Source organism: Salvelinus alpinus, chromosome 19 (assembly GCF_045679555.1).
Source record: "Salvelinus alpinus chromosome 19, SLU_Salpinus.1, whole genome shotgun sequence".
NCBI classification, from domain to species: domain Eukaryota; kingdom Metazoa; phylum Chordata; class Actinopteri; order Salmoniformes; family Salmonidae; genus Salvelinus; species Salvelinus alpinus.
In genome coordinates this window covers 35175986-35195663 of record NC_092104.1, presented here as the reverse complement: position 1 = coordinate 35195663, position 19678 = coordinate 35175986, and the positions used below count along the sequence as shown (strand labels likewise).

General features: G+C 41.5%; 1 protein-coding gene across 1 annotated transcript; it reads left to right on the top strand.

Moving 5' to 3' along the window:
- Positions 1 to 431: 431 nt before the first annotated feature.
- slc25a37 (solute carrier family 25 member 37) lies at positions 432 to 12208 on the top strand. Its single transcript, XM_071353194.1, has 4 exons — positions 432 to 1152; positions 7639 to 7867; positions 8106 to 8162; positions 8339 to 12208. Exons 1-4 carry the CDS (start codon positions 958 to 960, stop codon positions 8869 to 8871), a joined length of 1014 nt encoding a protein of 337 aa, XP_071209295.1. The 5' UTR covers positions 432 to 957; the 3' UTR covers positions 8872 to 12208.
- Positions 12209 to 19678: the final 7470 nt, after the last annotated feature.

Genomic DNA, 19678 nt, shown 5'->3' with positions numbered 1-19678 from the left:
AAGCTCATAGGGAAAAAAAGGCTTGGAAAAGAAAGTGCTACATCACTATCATCATGACATACATCAGTAGGAGTTTTAATGTGCACCAGCCTAGCCTGTTTCCACTCCTTGTAGGCTTCTCCATGCTAGCAGCACTCAGCTCATGTTGATGATATTTTGAGTGATTCCTCATGCCACATGCTGTATTATATTGGCAATGTAGATTGTTTTAATAAGGGTAAACATGTATTACTTTTGAAATAGACAGGAATCAATGACCTTTGTGACCCCTTTGTCCATATTATGGTCAATGAGGGATTTATTTAAGCTGCCGAGGGTTGAACCGGTCAATGGCCCATCACTTCATTGGGTGAAAGGAGGGAGGAGCACCTTTCTCAAAATGAACAGTAATCTGCAGGGCTCGGTCATGTTGTCAATAAAGCTGCAGCATGATGCATCTTCCAGAAACATACAACTTTTCCATTTATATTATAAGTTTCACTAGGAAGGCAGATAAAGCGTTTTTTTCTAAAGCAATCACCTTTGCATGGGAAAACACAGAATCCTACTAATCCCACGTGTTCAACTACGTCATTATTGTTTGAGCAGTCTTCGCCGTTTGACAGAGCGGGGTACCTGGCTCACGTCTGGGAGGTAGCCCGGTTCCAAATCGAATGCGAACAAATTCCCGCCGGTGCAACACGAGCGCCCGGACGAGATTAATCGAACCCCCTCATTGAAAAGCGCTGTCAATTCTGTAAACAGCTAGCACTAGTGGGCTACTTTTCATTGGACAATTCCGGCTGTTGGTTCCGCCTCATTTTTGATTTTCTGGATGTTCATTGCTCAAACTAGACAGCTATCGTGTATTCTTCTGACGTCATCTAGGCGCTGGAACTCGTTGATAATGTTGTGGTTGTCCATGCCGCCGATTCAGTGCTTGTTTGTAAAGATCTCCTTCTGATCAGTCTCCCCCGCATGGAGTTGCGCGCTGACCCGGTGGTGGCAACCTTGGACATGTCGGAGATTAAAGGTAAAGATGAGGAGCCTTCGGAAGGCGACGGTGACTACGAGAGTTTGCCAGCTCATGCCTCATTGACAATCCACATGACAGCAGGAGCCGTGGCTGGAATCCTGGAGCACACGGTGATGTACCCCGTGGACTCTGTCAAGGTAGGCTTGCTAGCCCATCAACCAAGTGATGGGCTCAATAACACTTTTCATTCGTATCATTATGCATTTCTGCTTTCAAACTCATCAGTACGCAGGGGAGGAAATAACCTTACCAGTTTAAATGTGTGAACGCTAGGTAACGTTAGTTGGCTAGCTAGCTAGACGCTAGCGCTAATTAGCCAGCTACTAGCCAGCCAACTTACGCGTTATGAGACATGCCTTAGCATAGCAAGACACTCGCTCGCATATGTGAAATCCTCCCTGTCTCCCTGAAAGTACTCACCCTGTTAATGAAACATCATGCAATTGAACGTTTCCAGTATTTTGCCGCACACTTAGCTACAGCTACTAACTAGCTAAGTTAGCTAGCTTGTTTGCTAAAACTTTAAAATCCAACAACCTTCAAGTTCAGAGTGAAGCATGGACATGTAGACATAGCTATCTGTCATTACCCACTCAGTGCCCATTTGTTCTATACAATTCTTTATCTTACCCACATCTGAACTTATTAAACTGGTGTCAGACAATTGAGGCAAACAGGTGAAGGTCACATGGCTGTGTGCCAGGTTAAAGCTGTCAAAGAAGCTCAAATTTAGGTGACATTGTGGCGAAATGTAGCAAGTGGTTATTGTAAAATATACTAAACCAAATAATTTATTTTTGGAGTGGTCAAAGTTTATAGGCTTCTAGGTAACCTATAGTGTAAGAGGACATACAAGTAATGAGTAATTGGCTTTGAACTTTGTACCCCGCTATGCCCCCTCATTGCATACCAGTAGTTATTTCCCAGATCATTTAGTGAAGTTCATTCATACATTTTTATTTAAGTACATTGCATGTACATTTGAAACATGTTTGACTTGACAAATCGAGAACACTGACTACCTACAGAGAATAAAGCTTGTGGCAAAAAAGGCATAGGCTACATGGTCCAACAATTTTAATCAGTCAGACCATCAGAATGAGATGATCGGATATGGAGCCAAATTAGCCTGTGTGTCTTCAACAGGGTTACACAAGCCATTGTCGCCACTTCCTCCTCTGTAACTGCACAAATCTGTAGTTGGACCTTTCATGCTGCCTATCTTACAACTGAAGGTTTTAGAGCCAGACTTTACACGTCTAGTCAACACAGCCAAACCTAGCCACAGTGCTTCATTAACTCAGCTGCTGGGTTGTTCCACCAATTAGGTGCTTTTTTGAGCACTGTAACTTGGTGAGAAAAAGTTGTATTTCACCTAATTTTAACATTCTGTCATAAAGAGCACATGTTCAACTTGTTCAATTAAAAAAATATATGTTTTCCCCTTGAGACAAAATAATAAATGACTTGAGTGCAAAATAAAGTGACAGGTTTGAAAATCCCCTTGTGACGGGGGAATGGAAGCTTGTTGTGTGAAACAGGGAGGGGCAATTGAATGCAAGCTTCACAAAACATTTTACATTGTTAAAACATTTCTAGCCTGTCTATGGGTAATAGGGTTGATGTGTTATGCTTGACCCGCTCAGTGTTCCACCAGAAAATGTAGTAAAAGAGTAGAAGCAGCTCACCAGCTTTTACACTTTGATTTGGCTATTCAATGTTTCTTTTAGAATTTCATTTTTCAAAAGGAATAGTTTCACCATATTAAAATGTGTTCACGTAACAGGATTGACCTTAAAATAGAGGACAGGTTTTTTAACCTTAAAATGAATCACTAATCAAATGAACTAAGTAATATTCAGAAATCACTGTCAAAGCAACAAAATTAACGAGGGCTTTACAATAATGTTGAAGTGCACAGAGGGATGCACAGAGGAACATGTCAAAATGCTGCATTTTGGCACTTTAGCAAGTCTTATTCCTCTTAAAATTAAATATTGGTGTACAATTTCTACTTAACGTATGAAATGGATGCAAAAGGCACTCATTTTGTGGACGACCCTGCTATGAACTTATTTTTTTTATGAAGGAATGGTTTAGAGTTAAGTAGATATACTATAGACCTACTTCTAATAACTAGTAACTATACGTCCCTCTGTGCTACTACTAGAAGTGTTATCTTCATGTCCTAATGGGCGTAAGCATTTGGAATCAGTCAGAAAAAGGGTGTGTGCACTGTCTTTCTCTTATACAGCTGATTAGCAAACTGTCATACAGCCTCTGCAAGCCATGGGATTAACTCCTGAAATGCATTTACACTCATGCCATGCACACACATTTAATCATTACTTTTCGTTTAAAAGAAACACAGAATACACTGACGTCCACAGCCACCAGTAGGTTCTGGTCTCCCAGTTCTATCACAGACTTTAACCCCTACAGTGTGTGAGGTTTATCAAAATCGGAAGTTAGCTTGCTACTGATGAGTCACTCCCTGCTGAAGAGTTAAAGCAGTGGTGGCACACAGAAACAGAGATTCCCTGCCCCATGTCTACACTATAACCTCCATTCATTGTCATGGAAGAGTGGGGGGGAAAAACAGTACTTCTTATGCTGGCCATAGAACCTTAATGAATTTTGCTGTCGCCAGCCCTGCTTTTCTCTCCAGCCCAAAACAAGCAGGATGAGCTGGTGCGATTTTCCCACTCCAGCACCCAATGGGTCCCCTTCCTCCTCGCCAGTTGGAAGGGTGCCATTAATGTTAAAACTGATAGAGTTTTTGAACCAAAATCTTCTGTAAGAAATACAGTTACTGAAACTATTTGAGTTGATCAGGTGGCTGTATTGGAGATGGGAGTTGGGGTATACTTGTGTTATAATGGCTTCACAGGGTTAGCCTAGCCCTAGATCCTGGTAGCATATATTTACTAATAGTTTTATTACTGTGTCATCACCAAAATGTCTTATTTTGAGTAATCTACTGCTTCCTCTTATGAAGTAGTTCTTAAAATAAAAAAAACAGCTGCATTTGACCTTTATCTCAATATCAAATAATTTGTAGTAAAAAAATAAGTACCTTACTGCGATTTTGTTTTCAATTAAAATGTTAAAACAACATCGCTTCTTGGTGAAGAGCAATTTCTCAAGCAAGAATTTATCTAGGACTGTGGGTGAGGTGCCTCATTGGATGAGACTAATGGGAGGGATATGTAACCTGAAGTAGCTGTTATTGGCAGAGAGGTTTGGAACCCACTTTGTTATTGGTCTATTAACTTATATTGTCAGGCAGGCCAAAACACCATCCCACCAAAGCAGGCTGATATTTCCGGCGGCCTTTTCAAACCGCTCTTACACTAAAAGGGTGTTATCATTTTCACAATTTCAGTATTATTCCAACATCGTAGTGTGGAAAAATATATAAAACACAGGAAAATCACATCTTTGACTGCTCTGTGCCTTTAAGCCCATCAGGAATGCATTTCCTGGTAGTAAACTAAGATCAGTGGCAGTAGAACAACGCAAACAAATGACTCATTGTGTGCCATGCAACAGATTTATTTCTCCTAATTATAACATTGTTGGAGATTTTACATTTACTTAATTGTCGGACAAGGTGAGGAAATAAACCAAATGAAGTAAAGTCACCAAGTTTGTCTAATATTCAATCAATAGTTTAGTTTCCTGGTTCTTTGGCACGGCACAGCCAGAAAGAGTAGCCATTTTAATGGCCAGAGGCATTGTACCGTCACTGTGATAAACGCCAACTGGGATAAAGCTAGCTCTGTTTTGTCAAGTTGCCTAATGATTACAGACAGAGGCAGGCAAAGTCTCTCACTCACTCACACACACACACACACACACACACACACACACACACACACACACACACACACACACACACACACACACACACACACACACACACACACACACACACACACAGCCCAGGCGTACTTAATGAGCATAGAGTATCACACAATAGTAAGATGTTTGACAGCAGTCTCATTCTGTACTCTTTCTTCACCTCTTTGCTCAATTTCTTTTTTTTTTTGAAACATTTTGCTTCAGTTGTGCTTAAGAGAGACTCTTATCACTTAAAGTAGGATCTGCCAGAACCTGGGCAGAGGTCAAACATGTATCAGTATTACAGCTTTGAGCCCCCTTCCCACCTACCGTCTGCAGGTGTATCTCATCCTCCACACATATCAACTGCTTGTGTGTTGTTGTTTTTTCCCTTTAGAACTCAACTACTGTAGCACTCCTGCAGGAATCTGATTATATTATTAAAGTAAATAGTATTAAATATAAACCTTCAAAATGGTATATTTGTCTGTAATACAGTACATCATGCACCCTAACTGATATCATGCAGAGATAATACTGTGAAGCTGTCCTGTGTGGTGGTTTCTCTAGAGCAAAGCTGCTAAGTAGATGGAATTACTTGGATGTGGAGGCTGACATAATAACATAATGGGGAGGTAAGCTACAGACATGCAGTAGGCTTGCTACTGGTAACTAAGGGCTGAATCCTAACTCACTCAAGGATTAGGCCTACATTGTTAAATAGTGAGCCACTTTAGTGAGCCAGGTTTTCCTGAGTAGAGGCTTTTTTGTTTACTAAAGTACGCTCACTAGGCTAACTAATTTGTCCCCTTGTGACAATATCTCTCTGTTCTCCCAGGCGTCGATCAGATGCGGAAAAAAGGTTAACACAAAAACCTTAACAGTTGAGGACCAAAGCTGCCCACATATTGGAGTAGGATCAAAGTCCTTGTACGGAATTGTTTGAGCAAATCTGCACGTACACGTGTTTGATAAATGAATGAAGGTAGTTGTTTCCAGTTCAATTGTCTAATCTTGTCTCTGGCTAGTTGGTGTGCCTTGTTATGGTGGGTAGGCTAGCTTATTCCATACATTTTGCCTAAGTAATAACAGTACTATTATCTATATATATATATATATATATCTCTATATATCTCAAACATTAGGAACACCTTCCTAATATTGAGTTGCACCCCCTTTTGCCCTCTGAATAGCCTCAATTCGTCTGAGCATGACTCTACAAGGTGTCGAAAGCGTTCCACATGGATGCTGGCCCATGTTGACTCCAATGCTTCCCACAGTTGTGTCAAGTTGGCTGGATGTCCTTTGGGTGATGGACCATTCTTGATTCACATGGGAAACTGTTGAGCATGAAAACCCCAGCAGCATTGCAGTTCTTGACAAACTGGTGTGCTTGGCACCTACTACCATACTCTGTTCAAAGGCACTTAAATATTTTGTCTTGCCCATTCACCCTCTGAATGGCAAACATACACAAGCCAATTTCTCCTTTGGTCGTCTTTCCTTCCAGTTCTTTGCTGCCAATGACTGGAACGAACTGCAAAAATCTCTGAAGCTGGAAACACTTATCTCCCTCACTAGCTTTAAGCACCAGCTGTCAGAGCAGCTCACAGATTACTGCACCTGTACATAGCCCATCTATAATTTAGCCCAAACAACTACCTTTTCCCCTACTGTATTTATTTATTTATTTTGCTCCTTTGCACTCCATTTCTACTTTGCACATTCTTCCACTGCAAATCTACCATTCCAGTGTTTTACTTGCTATATTGTATTTACCTCGCCACCATGGCCTTTTTTAAACTTTCCCTACCTTATCTCACCTCATTTGCTCACATTGTATATAGACTTATTTTTCTACTGTATTATTGACTGTATATTTTGTTTATTCCATGTGTAACTCTGTGTTGTTGTATGTGTCAAATTGCTATGCTTTGTCTTGGCCAGGTCGCAGTTGCAAATGAGAACTTGTTCTCAACTAGCCAACCTGGTTAAATAAAGGTGAAAAAAATGTTTCAATGCTTAAAAAAATTAAGTGGATTTAACAAGTGACGTCAATAAGGGATCATAGCTTTCATCTGGATTCACCTGGTCAGTCTTTCATGGAAGGAGCAGGTGTTAATGTTTTGTATAGACTACAGATAAGACATTGGATTCACCCTTTCAAAGATGCGTTGAGAGAAATGAGTAATGTCACCTATAAGTAAAGATGACTACAGAAGCAGTCTTGAAGGCACATGCAGAAATCATTGTCTTCTTGAGGTAGAGCTCATCAATGTCTGTGATTTGTGTAGAGTTTTAGTTCAGTTTGACAAACTTAAACTCAAAGTTTTATGAATCCCTCAAGCCTCCAGATGTATCTGAAGCAAATGTAATTGATATTTTATTGTTGAGGGCTTGGAAGGAAATAAAGGCAATATGCTAAGAAAGATAAAAATGGCATGTCTTTTGGGCTGCACTACATTTTGGGCTAAATAAAAAACATTGTTTGTGCTGTCCAAATAAATTGGCGTGTCAGGGTATAACAAAGAACTGCCCCGGCCCCCCACCCTAGGCCTGGGACAGACATGCATCACTCAGAAAGTACATCAGTTCTGCCAAGAACAGATATTATCAAGAACATGGTGAGACATCACATCACAGGAGAAACAATTACCTCAGAAACAGACAGCCCAGGTGAGTGTGTAGGTTTGACTACAGTCTGTAGTTTAGCAGGTTGTATAGACTACTTCATGAGAAGCTAGGGTCTCTCACTTAAAATATCCCTCTTCTTTCTCTAGACCAGGATGCAAAGTTTGCAGCCAGACCCTAAGGCTCAGTACAGCAGCGTGTATGAGGCCCTAAGAAGGATCGTCCGGACGGAGGGTCTCCTCAGACCCCTGAGGGGCCTCAACATCACAATGCTGGGGGCCGGCCCTGCCCACGCCCTCTACTTTGCCTGCTACGAACATGTCAAGCGCACACTCAGCGAGGTCATTCAGAATGGAGGAAACAGCCACATAGCCAATGGTGCAGTACAGTTCTGTTTCCCTTGGAATTCTAACTCGCATTACATACTGACCACTGGAAGGTCAGGGAACATGGCACAGGAAGAAGTTAATTGTTTTGGTAGTTGTGCTGGCAGTTTTGATAAACTAACATTATAAACAATTGGCTTGGTGAGAACTGATGTATTATTACGTGAGGTATTGTATGTTGATGGGTGGTAACATGCGGAGGCCTGACTGACTGTCTTTGTTCCAACTAGGACTGGCAGGCTGTGTGGCCACTGTGCTGCATGACGCAGTCATGAACCCAGCTGAAGGTAAGGCTTTCAAAGGGGGCTTTGGGTTTTTTGTGACTTTTTCAATTAGAAATCAAGATGGTAACAAACCGTTCTAGCTGGAGGGGAGAGAGGGGGGGGGGGGTTGTACAGTATATTAACCCCCTTCTCTTTGTTCCCCTGTTTGTGTGGTGGTGCTGTCCTTCATGGTGTCTTAGTGGTGAAACAGAGGATGCAGATGTACAACTCTCCCTACCGGAACCTGTTAGACTGCGTTGGGACTATACAGCGCACTGAGGGGCTCACAGCCTTCTATCGCAGCTACAGCACACAGCTGGCCATGAACATTCCCTTCCAGGCTGTCCACTTCATGACCTATGAGCTGATGCAGGAGCGGCTCAACCCCCACAGACAGTACCACCCCGGCAGCCACGTGCTGTCTGGGGCTGCGGCGGGGGCCGTGTCTGCAGCCATAACCACCCCGCTGGACGTGTGTAAGACCCTGCTCAACACACAGGAGAACGTAGCGCTCAGCTCCATACACATCAGTGGTCACCTCACAGGCATGGCCAACGCCTTCAGAACAGTGTATCGCCTCGGTGGCACGGCTGCTTTCTTCAAAGGGATCCAAGCCCGGGTCATATACCAGATGCCCTCCACTGCCATCGCCTGGTCAGTCTATGAGTTCTTTAAGTACGTCCTGACCAAGCAGCAGATGGAGCGAGAGGCTGGGCCAGCTGGCCCAGTCTGAGGAAGGGCTGTGGAGACCGCCATGTGACCACACCTGTACTAGAGGCTCCTGGTTCTCCTGTGGAATCAACGCAAAAAGCCTCATCGTGACATCGTGTTCATAATTTATATCTGTGTGTGCTTTTGTATAATAACTCAAAGGGAAGTCACTGCAATGGAGGAACTTTGAAAGACTTGCTGTGGTAGACCGTGGCACTCCTTACCCTTCACTTTCCTACCCAGCAAGCCCTTCCATTGTGCACAGTCATTCATTAGAGGAGTGGAGGCTGTTACAGGAACTGTACAGAGATGTATACAGAGAAAAGGTTGTCTTCATATGGCAACAGGCCCTTTTCCCAAATCACCCGTTCACTAAGCACACAACACTACCAACTTCGTCTATCACTATCTGGTGACAGTATTTTCATGATTATGTTGGGTTACATTCATACAGTATGTTTGTAGATCTGATATGGGAACTTTTTATTTATTTGATTTGCTTACCAGGGCTTGCATTTTATGGATTTGGAAGAGACACATAGCTGTTTGCTTGTTTTATTTCTTTGTGTATTTATAAAGGACTGTTTTATTGAACACATTCCTGAGTTTCGCTGCACAGTAGACACAATTGCGCTTTTTAAGTGCCTCTTTAGCATTGAAGGCAGCCACAACTTCAAAGCTTTGTGTTGTCTAGGTCCTTAATAGAAATGGATTGGATCAGTCACTATTAACATAATCAGTGTTTGCCATTGAAATGTAGATTAAATCATATGATTTGTATGTTACCTTTTCATCAATCATAGCAAGAAACCACTCGTCAAAACCAAATGTACTGAAATAGGACCATGTTATTTTTCCTTGGCCAGAAGGTTGGCATCATACAATGTGCCTATAATCTGAGCTAGCCTAAACCTTTCAAGATGAGGGCTTTTTTTCTATTCTGTGTTGGAAATGCCGTTCTGAGAGTTACATTTCCTTTTGGCTGAACCCCTAAATGTTGTGCTGGGTTTTTCCACTTTAGATAGGTCTTCATTCAAACCTCTGCGCCAGTCAAAGTCTGCAGTAGTTTAGTAGTTCCGTTTCAGTAGTTTTTAATTTGACCACACAGTGAAGTGAGTATTGCCTCCCTTTCCTGAGAGGTTACCGGAATCCCTCTCAATAATAAAGGTGTATAGGCCATAACGGGCCAAATATTAGCCTTGTTTGAGCGCAGTAGTATGCTCTGGACTCTCACCAATGTGAGTATTAGAGTATATTATATAACAATCTATGTTGCAGAGAAGAGGTAGCGTTTGTATATTTTAGTGAGTGATTGTTTCCCAGGAGGCATTTCATTATGCAGGTCCTCAGGTGAACCAAACCTCAGCACCAAACCTGTAAGAGGCTGGTGGCATGGACCGCCTCATCTCTGCATTCAGACACATCTGTGATGTTCATATTTAGCTTTTGAGTAAAATATCATGCTTGTAATAATGTACTTAGTTAAAATCCTTTTAATAGAGATTTAATGTGAGATGAGCAAATTTGACAGATTCTCAAAAAACTACTTAAATAAATAAAACATTCAATGTTCCAGACAGCAGAATTTGGAATGAGTACCACTGCAGCCCAGGGCAGTTAATCGGGCGACTCCTTTAAGCATTGGGTACAGCCTGTGACAATGGGCCCATTACTAATGGGTTACCAGATCAGCTGGTTGGCACGCTCTATTTATTAGAATTTTTTTTGGGCCCATTTTAGTCACTTCCTGTGCTCTCCCTGCTCTCTTCCCAGCCTCTTGGCTCTGAGTTTTCCACTCAGAAGGCAGACATTCCTCCACATATTGCTGTAATCCACAAAGCTGGAAGATTTGTTTGTTTGCTTTTAATTAAATGTTGGGTTTTTAATTAAATGTTGTTGGGTTTTTTCACCAGTGAAGTACGGATGGTTCTATGAGATCTCCAAAGGTCACAGTCCCTCAAATATAGGTTTATTCCTTGTTAAAGATCCCAAAGATAGGCATTGTATTGTAGGATTCCTATTTGCAAACCTGTAGTGGTGAACATACCTGTAAAATGAAGCACTCATTCTTGTGCTCGTACTTATTGGCAGTCCTCTCATTACAAGCATAATCTGCAACCAAAAAAGCTGTAGCTTCTTATTCTTTGGACTACTTTAGTTGAGCAGGTCATTTAGCTGTCTTGAGGCGTATTGCCTTATGATGTTTAAAAAGTCACTTTGTGCCTCAGCATTTTCATAAGAGTTAGAGATGAGAATTTCTTCAAATGTTTCTGTGAAGGCTGAAGTGTTTGGTTAAAGGGGACATTTAGTCTGAACTGAGACTAGCAGGGGAGCAGTGGTCAAACCTACAATGTTGCAGTATTCATTATGGAGAGAAGTTGGCCCACTGCATGACCATTTCTCTTCATTTCAATTTTAAGTCCTTTTGAGCCCTGTGGGTGGGTGTTTTTATGGAGTTACACAAATGTTTTTGCTAAATATCACAGCTATTGTTTATGTAAATGAATATGCAACACAGTAACACATTTAGGTTGATTAAAGTCAATCTTATTGACAACAATACTGTACAGTTCATTCATTTGATTTTTTTTGGCATATCGTTTAATACTATTTCTGAAAAGGGGAACTCCAGACAAATGTAATGTATGTTACTTACTATACAAATGCCAACATGCCATTTCTGTTCTATGCATTTCATTCAATTTTAATGAATCTTATGTTTTAAGAAATGCTGGTCATACAGTTGATTATAATTAATTCCATTAAAAACCACTAGCCAGATATTTCAACCCCTTCAAACAATACTGCTCCTATGCATTAATGTTGAGCAGAACTGACCTTTTTAAGAAACTTGGAGATAGAAATGGATAGTTACATGGAATGGATGATAATCAAATGTTTCAAATGGTCATTAGACTAATCTTGTTCAGGTATTTAGTCTTACTTTAGCTTCTGAATCATTTTTGATAAAGTATCCACAGAACACAGGTCTTGTTTTGTTCAGACACATTACATTAGCCCTAGAGATCTAAGGAAAAATAAGTCTTAAACCCATGCTTATTGTCTAGCTTGTATAACTTGTCTGTGAGATCATTTCAATATAATGTACTTTTAATTATTATGTATGCCCCATGAATAAGAGTGATTGTGTTAATGGAGATTTGGTGAATTTATATCTTATCTAGGGATGTTCATCATGTTACATCTTTGCTGCTTTTTTTGCGCACAAAACACCGGGGGAAACTGGGAAGATTTATGACTAGAGTGCCATCTACAGCACAAGAATGTTAAATGATAGTGGTAATGCTGCTACAGTGTATATAACACTGGAGCTGAAATAAAATGCAGGTGATAAATGATTATGTACTGGATTCTATTATTATTGTTAAACAATGTGATTTAATGGAGTGTCACTGAGGGCTCTCAATCTTAAAGTATGTGGAAAGACCAGTCTGTACCTTAACTTTATTGCTTTAGAACCAATAGAGGGCACTATAGTTCATAATGGATAGTCACCTCAAAGCACACTGCTCACATGTGTTGTTAGTTGTAGCCAGGTGTCTATTTCTAAAAATTGTGAGGTTAATATTCTATGGTGAGAGTTTGTAAAAAATTCCCTATGTTTAATTGTTGCATTTGATAAGGTATAATATTGACCTATATGCCTTGTGAAATAATTTTGAAATCACCTAATTTTGTCTCACCTATGCTTTGACCTTTTTTTTAAAGCTGTTGTGACTTGAATAACATCTAAAATAACTTTATTTGTATAGGCTATGAAAGCGATGCGACATTACAGCACTTTAGGGGTCAGTCCCCTAATCTTTTGAATGGGCTTGTCGATTATGTCATCAAATTCGTGAAGATGTGGTCACTTAAGATGTATATAAAATTAGGTGTTTGTGGGTGAATTTACAAATGCCAGATGCCTTTTATGAAGTTTTTGTGCTGAAGACCAATGCGCTACATTTTTGCCCGTTGAAGACCTTTCAAAAAGCCTATGACAGTTTGACAAGGCTACTTCCTGGAAAATGCAGTATCACTTTTATAGCGTATTGTGTTGTATCATTGTTATAAATGTATGCTGTTATACATGAACCACAATGCTATGAATGTAATCACTAACCACTCACACATAATATAAGGACAGGGCATAAAATCAATGACAACCATCTGACGAGTCGGATGCAAGAGTATATCTGCTGATGGGAGAAAAAAAGGAGCTGTGCTGGTGCCATGGTACGTACATTAGGGATCCAGTTTCACTGCTGTCCAGGGAAGTTTATGAATCTTCCTTTGTGCAACGATCAGGGCTGATTTAAACCACTATCAGCTCCAGCAAATTTGTTAGCCAGTCACGGCATATTGGAGCACTGACAATGCCTGTCTTTGTGGTGGAGTTCAGTAAAGGAAGTAATCTCTTTGTTTTCCAAAGTATGAGTGGGTACCATGAAGAGCAGCATGATGGCGTCACGACAACACTATGTGCTGAATCTTAAGGGCCAATCATATTCACGGGGAGATAGGACAGACCGTTAAAGCACAGAGGAAAAGTGCAGGTATTTTTTGTAAAAATTTTCATTCTGTCTATTTGTTTCTGTTCAGACATTAGGGGCACATTTCCATGAACTCTCACTTCACTTTATAGTCATAGATATACTTCAAAGCAACATTTATTTCCTCGTTATTGATATCACAGGCATGAGTATTAAAATTATGTGGTGTCCCTCTGTTTCCATGCAGATCCTCTTTCTACAGTATGGCAACTATGTACTCATGGTACTCATGGTATGCTTTGATGGCTCCATGTTACGATGGGGGCTTATGAGCCTCTGTTTGGGAAGGTGCATTGGGACCTCCCCCTTTTCAACCCCTCATCTTTGACTTTGGAAAAGACTACCGGTGGCGGAGAGACACTCCCTCTGTCTGAGCATAAAGAAATACGATGTGGAGGAAGAGACAGACAGGGAGGAGGTTGTTTTACTCTACTGTGTTTGTAAATCAATGTACCATGTCCCTCACAGCTCCTGGAAGTGCAGGCTACACAATAGCACGTGGGGTTATTATAGTTCTAACCTTCAGCTATGGCTGTCAACAAGCTCCTTTATCTTGATGGGCATGTTCTTTTACACCATGTTGCCAGAGACACACTGAGAGATACTGTCAGATTTCTAATTCGTCAAAACAGATGCTATCTCCTCTTCACTACCTGTGTCCTCCAAGGGCCTTGTTCACAAAATATAGCTTACTAGAGATGATGGGAGACCACTTTTTGAGCACTTGAATGGGGATGTAGTCATCATTTTTACAGTTATTCTTTCATTTAGAACATCTGTTTAGATTTGACTTCACATTGACATAATAATGAGAAACCATAAGCGAGCAGCACCTGTACAGTACAACTTATTGTTAGACTATGAAACATGCATAGTGAAACTACACTGAACAAGAATATAAACGCAACATTCAATAATTTCTAAGATTTTACTGAGTGACAGTTCATATAAGGAAATTTGTCAATTGAAATAAATTCATTAGGCCTTTATCTAAGGATTTCACAACTGGGAATACGGATATGCATCTGTTGGTCACAGATACAGTTGAAGTCGGAAGTGTATGTACACCTTAGCCAAATACATTTAAACTCCGTTTTTCAACAATTCCTGAAATTTAATACTAGTAAAAAATGTATGTAAAATGTCAGAATAATAGTATAGTTTCATCACATTCCCAGTGGGTCAGAAGTTTACATACACTTAATTAGTATTTGGTAGCATTGGCTTTAAATTGTTTAACTTGGGTCAAATGTTTTGGGTAGCCTCACACAAGCTTCCCACAATAAGTTGGGTGAATATTGACCCATTCCTCCTGACAGAGCTGGTGTAACTGAGTCAGGTTTGTAGACCTTGCTCGCACATGCTTTTTCAGTTCTGCCCACAAATGTTCTATGGGATTGAGGTCAGGGCTTTGTGATGGCCACTCCAATAACTTGACTTTGTTGTCCTTAAACCATTTTGCCACAACTTTGGAAGTATGCTTTGGGTCATTGTCCATTTGGAAGACCCATTTGCGACCAAGCTTTAACTTCCTGACTGATGTCTTCAGATGTTGCTTCAATATATCCACATCATTTTCCTTCCAAATGATGCCATCTATTTTGTGAAGTGCACCAGTCCCTCCTGCCCCAAAGCACCCCCACAACATGATGCTGCCACCCCCGTGCTTCACGGTTGGGTTGGTGTTCTTCGGCTTGCAAGCCTCCCCCTTTTTCCTCCAAAGATAATGATGGTCATTATGGCCAAACAGTTCTATTTTTGTTTCATCAGACCAGAGGACATTTCTCCAAAAAGTACGATCTTTGTCCCCATGTGCAGTTGCAAACCGTAGTCTGGCTTTTTTATGGCAGTTTTGGAGCAGTGGCTTCTTCCTTGCTGAGCGGCCTTTCAGGTTATGTCAATATAGGACTTGTTTTACTGTGGATATACAGTGGGGAGAACAAGTATTTGATACACTGCCGATTTTGCAGGTTTTACTACTTACAACGCATGTAGAGGTCTGTCATTTTTATCATAGGTACACTTCAACTGTGAGAGACGGAATCTAAAACAAAAATCCAGAAAATCACATTGTATGATTTTTAAGTAATTAATTTGCATTTTATTGCATGACATAAGTATTTGATACATCAGAAAAGCAGAACTTAATATTTGGTACAGAAACCTTTGTTTGCAATTACAGAGATCATACGTTTCCTGTAGTTCTTGACCAGGTTTGCACACACTGCAGCAGGGATTTTGGCCCACTCCTCCATCTAGACCTTCTCCAGATCCTTCAGGTTTCGGGGCTGTCGCTGGGCAATACGGACTTTCAGCTCCCTCCAAAGATTTTCTATTGGGTTCAGGTCTGGAGACTGGCTAGGCCACTCCAGGACCTTGAGATGCTTCTTACGGAGCCACTCCTTAGTTGCCCTGGCTGTGTGTTTCGGGTCGTTGTCATGCTGGAAGACCCAGCCACGACCCATCTTCAATGCTCTTACTGAGGGAAGGAGGTTGTTGGCCAAGATCTCGCGATACATGGCCCCATCCATCCTCCCCTCAATACGGTGCAGTCGTCCTGTCCCCTTTGCAGAAAAGCATCCCCAAAGAATGATGTTTCCACCTCCATGCTTCACGGTTGGGATGGTATTCTTGGGGTTGTACTCATCCTTCTTCTTCCTCCAAACACGGCGAGTGGAGTTTAGACCAAAAAGCTCTATTTTTGTCTCATCAGACCACATGACCTTCTCCCATTCCTCCTCTGGATCATCCAGATGGTCATTGGCAAACTTCAGACGGGCCTGGACATGCGCTGGCTTGAGCAGGGGGACCTTGCGTGCGCTGCAGGATTTTAATCCATGATGGCGTAGTGTGTTACTAATGGTTTTCTTTGAGACCGTGGTCCCAGCTCTCTTCAGGTCATTGACCAGGTCCTGCCGTGTAGTTCTGGGCTGATCCCTCACCTTCCTCATGATCATTGATGCCCCACGAGGTGAGATCTTGCATGGAGCCCCAGACCGAGGGTGATTGACCGGCATCTTGAACTTCTTCCATTTTCTAATAATTGCGCCAACAGTTGTTGCCTTCTCACCAAGCTGCTTGCCTATTGTCCTGTAGCCCATCCCAGCCTTGTGCAGGTCTACAATTTTATCCCTGATGTCCTTACACAGCTCTCTGGTCTTGGCCATTGTGGAGAGGTTGGAGTCTGTTTGATTGAGTGTGTGGACAGGTGTCTTTTATACAGGTAACGAGTTCAAACAGGTGCAGTTAATACAGGTAATGAGTGGAGAACAGGAGGGCTTCTTAAAGAATAACTAACAGGTCTTTGAGAGCCGGAATTCTTACTGGTTGGTAGGTGATCAAATACTTATGTCATGCAATAAAATGCAAATGAATTACTTAAAAATCATACAATGTGATTTTCTGGATTTTTGTTTTAGATTCCGTCTCTCACAGTTGGAGTGTACCTATGATAAGAATTACAGACCTCTACATGCTTTGTAAGTAGGAAAACCTGCAAAATCGGCAGTGTATCAAATACTTGTTCTCCCCACTGTAGATACTTTTGTACCTGTTTCCTCCAGCATCTTCACAAGGTCCTTTGCTGTTGTTCTGGGATTGATTTGCACTTTTCACACCAAAGTACATTCATCTCTAGGAGACAGAACGCGTCTCCTTCCTGAGTGGTATGACGGCTGCATGGTCCCATGGTGTGTATACTTGCGTACTATTGTTTGTACAGATGAACGTGGTACCTTCAGGCGTTTGGAAATTGCTCCCAAGGATGAACCAGAATTTATCTTCTGAGGTCTTTGCTGATTTCTTTTGATTTTCCCATGATGTCAAGCAAAGAGGCACTGAGTTTGAAAGTAGGCCTTGAAAGACATCCACAGGTACACCTCCAATTGACTCAAATGATGTCAATTAGCCTATCAGAAGCTTCCAAAGCCATGACATAATTTTCTGGAATTTTCCAAGCTGTTAAAGGCACAGTCAACTTAGTGTATGTAAACTTCTGACCCACTGGAATTGTGATACAGTGAATTATAAGTGAAATAATCTGTCTGTAAACAATTGTTGAAAAAAAAGACCCTGGACAGGACGACGAGATGATGCAGAAGATGTTCCCTGACACAGTTTCTGACTTCGGTTGTGCAAAACCCACAGTTTCATCAGCTGTCCAGGTGGCTGGTCTCAGACGATCCCGCAGGTGAAGAAGCCGGATGTGGAGGTCCTGGGCTGGCGTGATTACACATGGTCTGTGGTTGTGAGGCCGGCTGGACGTTCTGCCAAATTCTCTAAAACAACGTTGGAGGCGGCTTATGGTAGAGAAATTAACATTCAATTATCTGGCAACAGCTCTGGTGGACAGTCCCGCAATCATCATACCAATTGCACACTCCCTCAAAACTTGAGACATCTGTGGCATTGTGTTGTGTGACAAAACTGCACATTTTAGAGTGGCCTTTTATTGTCCCCAACTCAATGACATGCTGTGAAATCAGCTTCTTGATATACCACACCTGTCAGGTGGATGGATTATCTTGGCAAAGGAGAAATGCTCACTAACATGGATGTAAACAAATTTGTGCACAACACGGAATAAGCTTGCGTATGGAATAAGCTTGCGTATGTGCGTATGGAAAATGTTTGCTTTCTTTTATTTCAACTCATGAAACATCACCTTACATGTTGCGTTTATATTTTTATTCAATGTAACCATGTAAGTATTACACTTTTTATAACCGTACAGTTACACATTATTTGTAAACAGGTTACTGCAAGCTTATTCCGTGTTGTGCACAAATTTGTTTACATCCATGTTAGTGAGCATTTCTCCTTTGCCAAGATAATCCATCCACCTGACAGGTGTGGTATATCAAGAAGCTGATTTCACAGCATGTCATTGAGTCCATTCACCTGACAGGTGTGGCATATCAAGAAGCTGATTTCACAGCATGTCATTGAGATGGGGATATGATCCCTATATTTGATATTGGGGTTACCAGTTAAATACCACTGTATGTAACATGTTGGGTACGTTGCCTGAGGAGGAACCTAAGCTCAGTGAGTTAGTTATCGGTCTCAAACAGGTTATTGGCATGGCCTCTTCAAACCTCCAGATAAAGGCTTTGGTTATCTGAACTGGATCAGACCTCTGTCGACACTGGAGTTGTGCAACTGTAAACATACCCCTTCCTCATACAGCCCCAGACCATGTCATCTTATCAGCACTGTTTGGAGGATGTTGTCCTCATTTCTTTTTCTGTTTGTCTGGCTACTCTTATAGCTAAAACTTCACTTTGTTGCTGTGTTCCTCACAAATGTTTTGTTTTAGTGTGGGATTATTTTTCAAATAATTATTTAAATCTACCAGATATTACAGTGCATTCGGAAAGTATTCAGACCACTTTACTTTTTCCACATATTCAAAAATTGGTAAATAAATAAAAGTCCTCATCAATCTAGACACAATACCCCATAATGACAAAGCGAAAATAGGTTTTTAGAAATATTTGCTAAATATTTACATAAGTATTCAGTCCCTTTGCTATGAGACTCGAAATTAAGCTCGGGTGCATCCTGTTTCCATTGATCATCCTTGAGATGTTTCCCCAACTTGATTGGAGTCCACCTGTGGTAAATTCAATTGATTAGACATGATTTGGAAAGGCCCACACCTGTCTATATAAGGTCCCACAGTTGACAGTGCATGTCAGAGCAAAAACCAAGCCATGAGGTCAAAGGAATTGTCTAGAGCTCTGAGACAGGATTCTGTCGATGCACTGATCTAGGTAAGCGTACCCCAAAAATGTATTCAGCGTTGAAGGTCCTCAAGAACACAGTGTCCGCCATTATTCTTCAATGGAATAATTTTGGAACAACCAAGACTCTTCCTAGAGCTGGCCACCCGGCCAAACTGAGCAATCGGGAGAGAAGGGCCTTGGTCAGGGAGGTGACCAAGAACCCGATGATCACTCTGACAGAGCTCCAGAGTTCCTCTGTGGAGATGGGAGAACCTTCCAGAAGGACAACCATCTCTGCAGCACTCCACCAATCAGGCCTTAATGCTAGAGTGGCATAAACTCCTCAGTAAAAGGCAGATGACAGCCCGCTTGGAGTTTGCCGAAAGGCACCTAAAGGACTCTCAGACCATGAGAAACAAAATTCTCTGGTCTGATGAAACCAAGATTGAACTCTTTGACCTGAATACCAAGCGTCACGTCTGGAAGAAACCTGGCACCATCCCTACGGTGAAGCATGGTGGTGGCAGCATCATGCTGTGGGGATGTT

Excerpts from the sequence above, each read along its gene's own strand:
- slc25a37 (XM_071353194.1), top strand. The coding sequence starts at position 958 with ATGGAGTTGCGCGCTGACCCGGTGGTGGCAACCTTGGACATGTCGGAG. Across the intron at positions 7,868-8,105 it reads AAACAGCCACATAGCCAATG|GACTGGCAGGCTGTGTGGCC; the intron begins GTGCAGTACAGT and ends TGTTCCAACTAG. Across the intron at positions 8,163-8,338 it reads AGTCATGAACCCAGCTGAAG|TGGTGAAACAGAGGATGCAG; the intron begins GTAAGGCTTTCA and ends ATGGTGTCTTAG.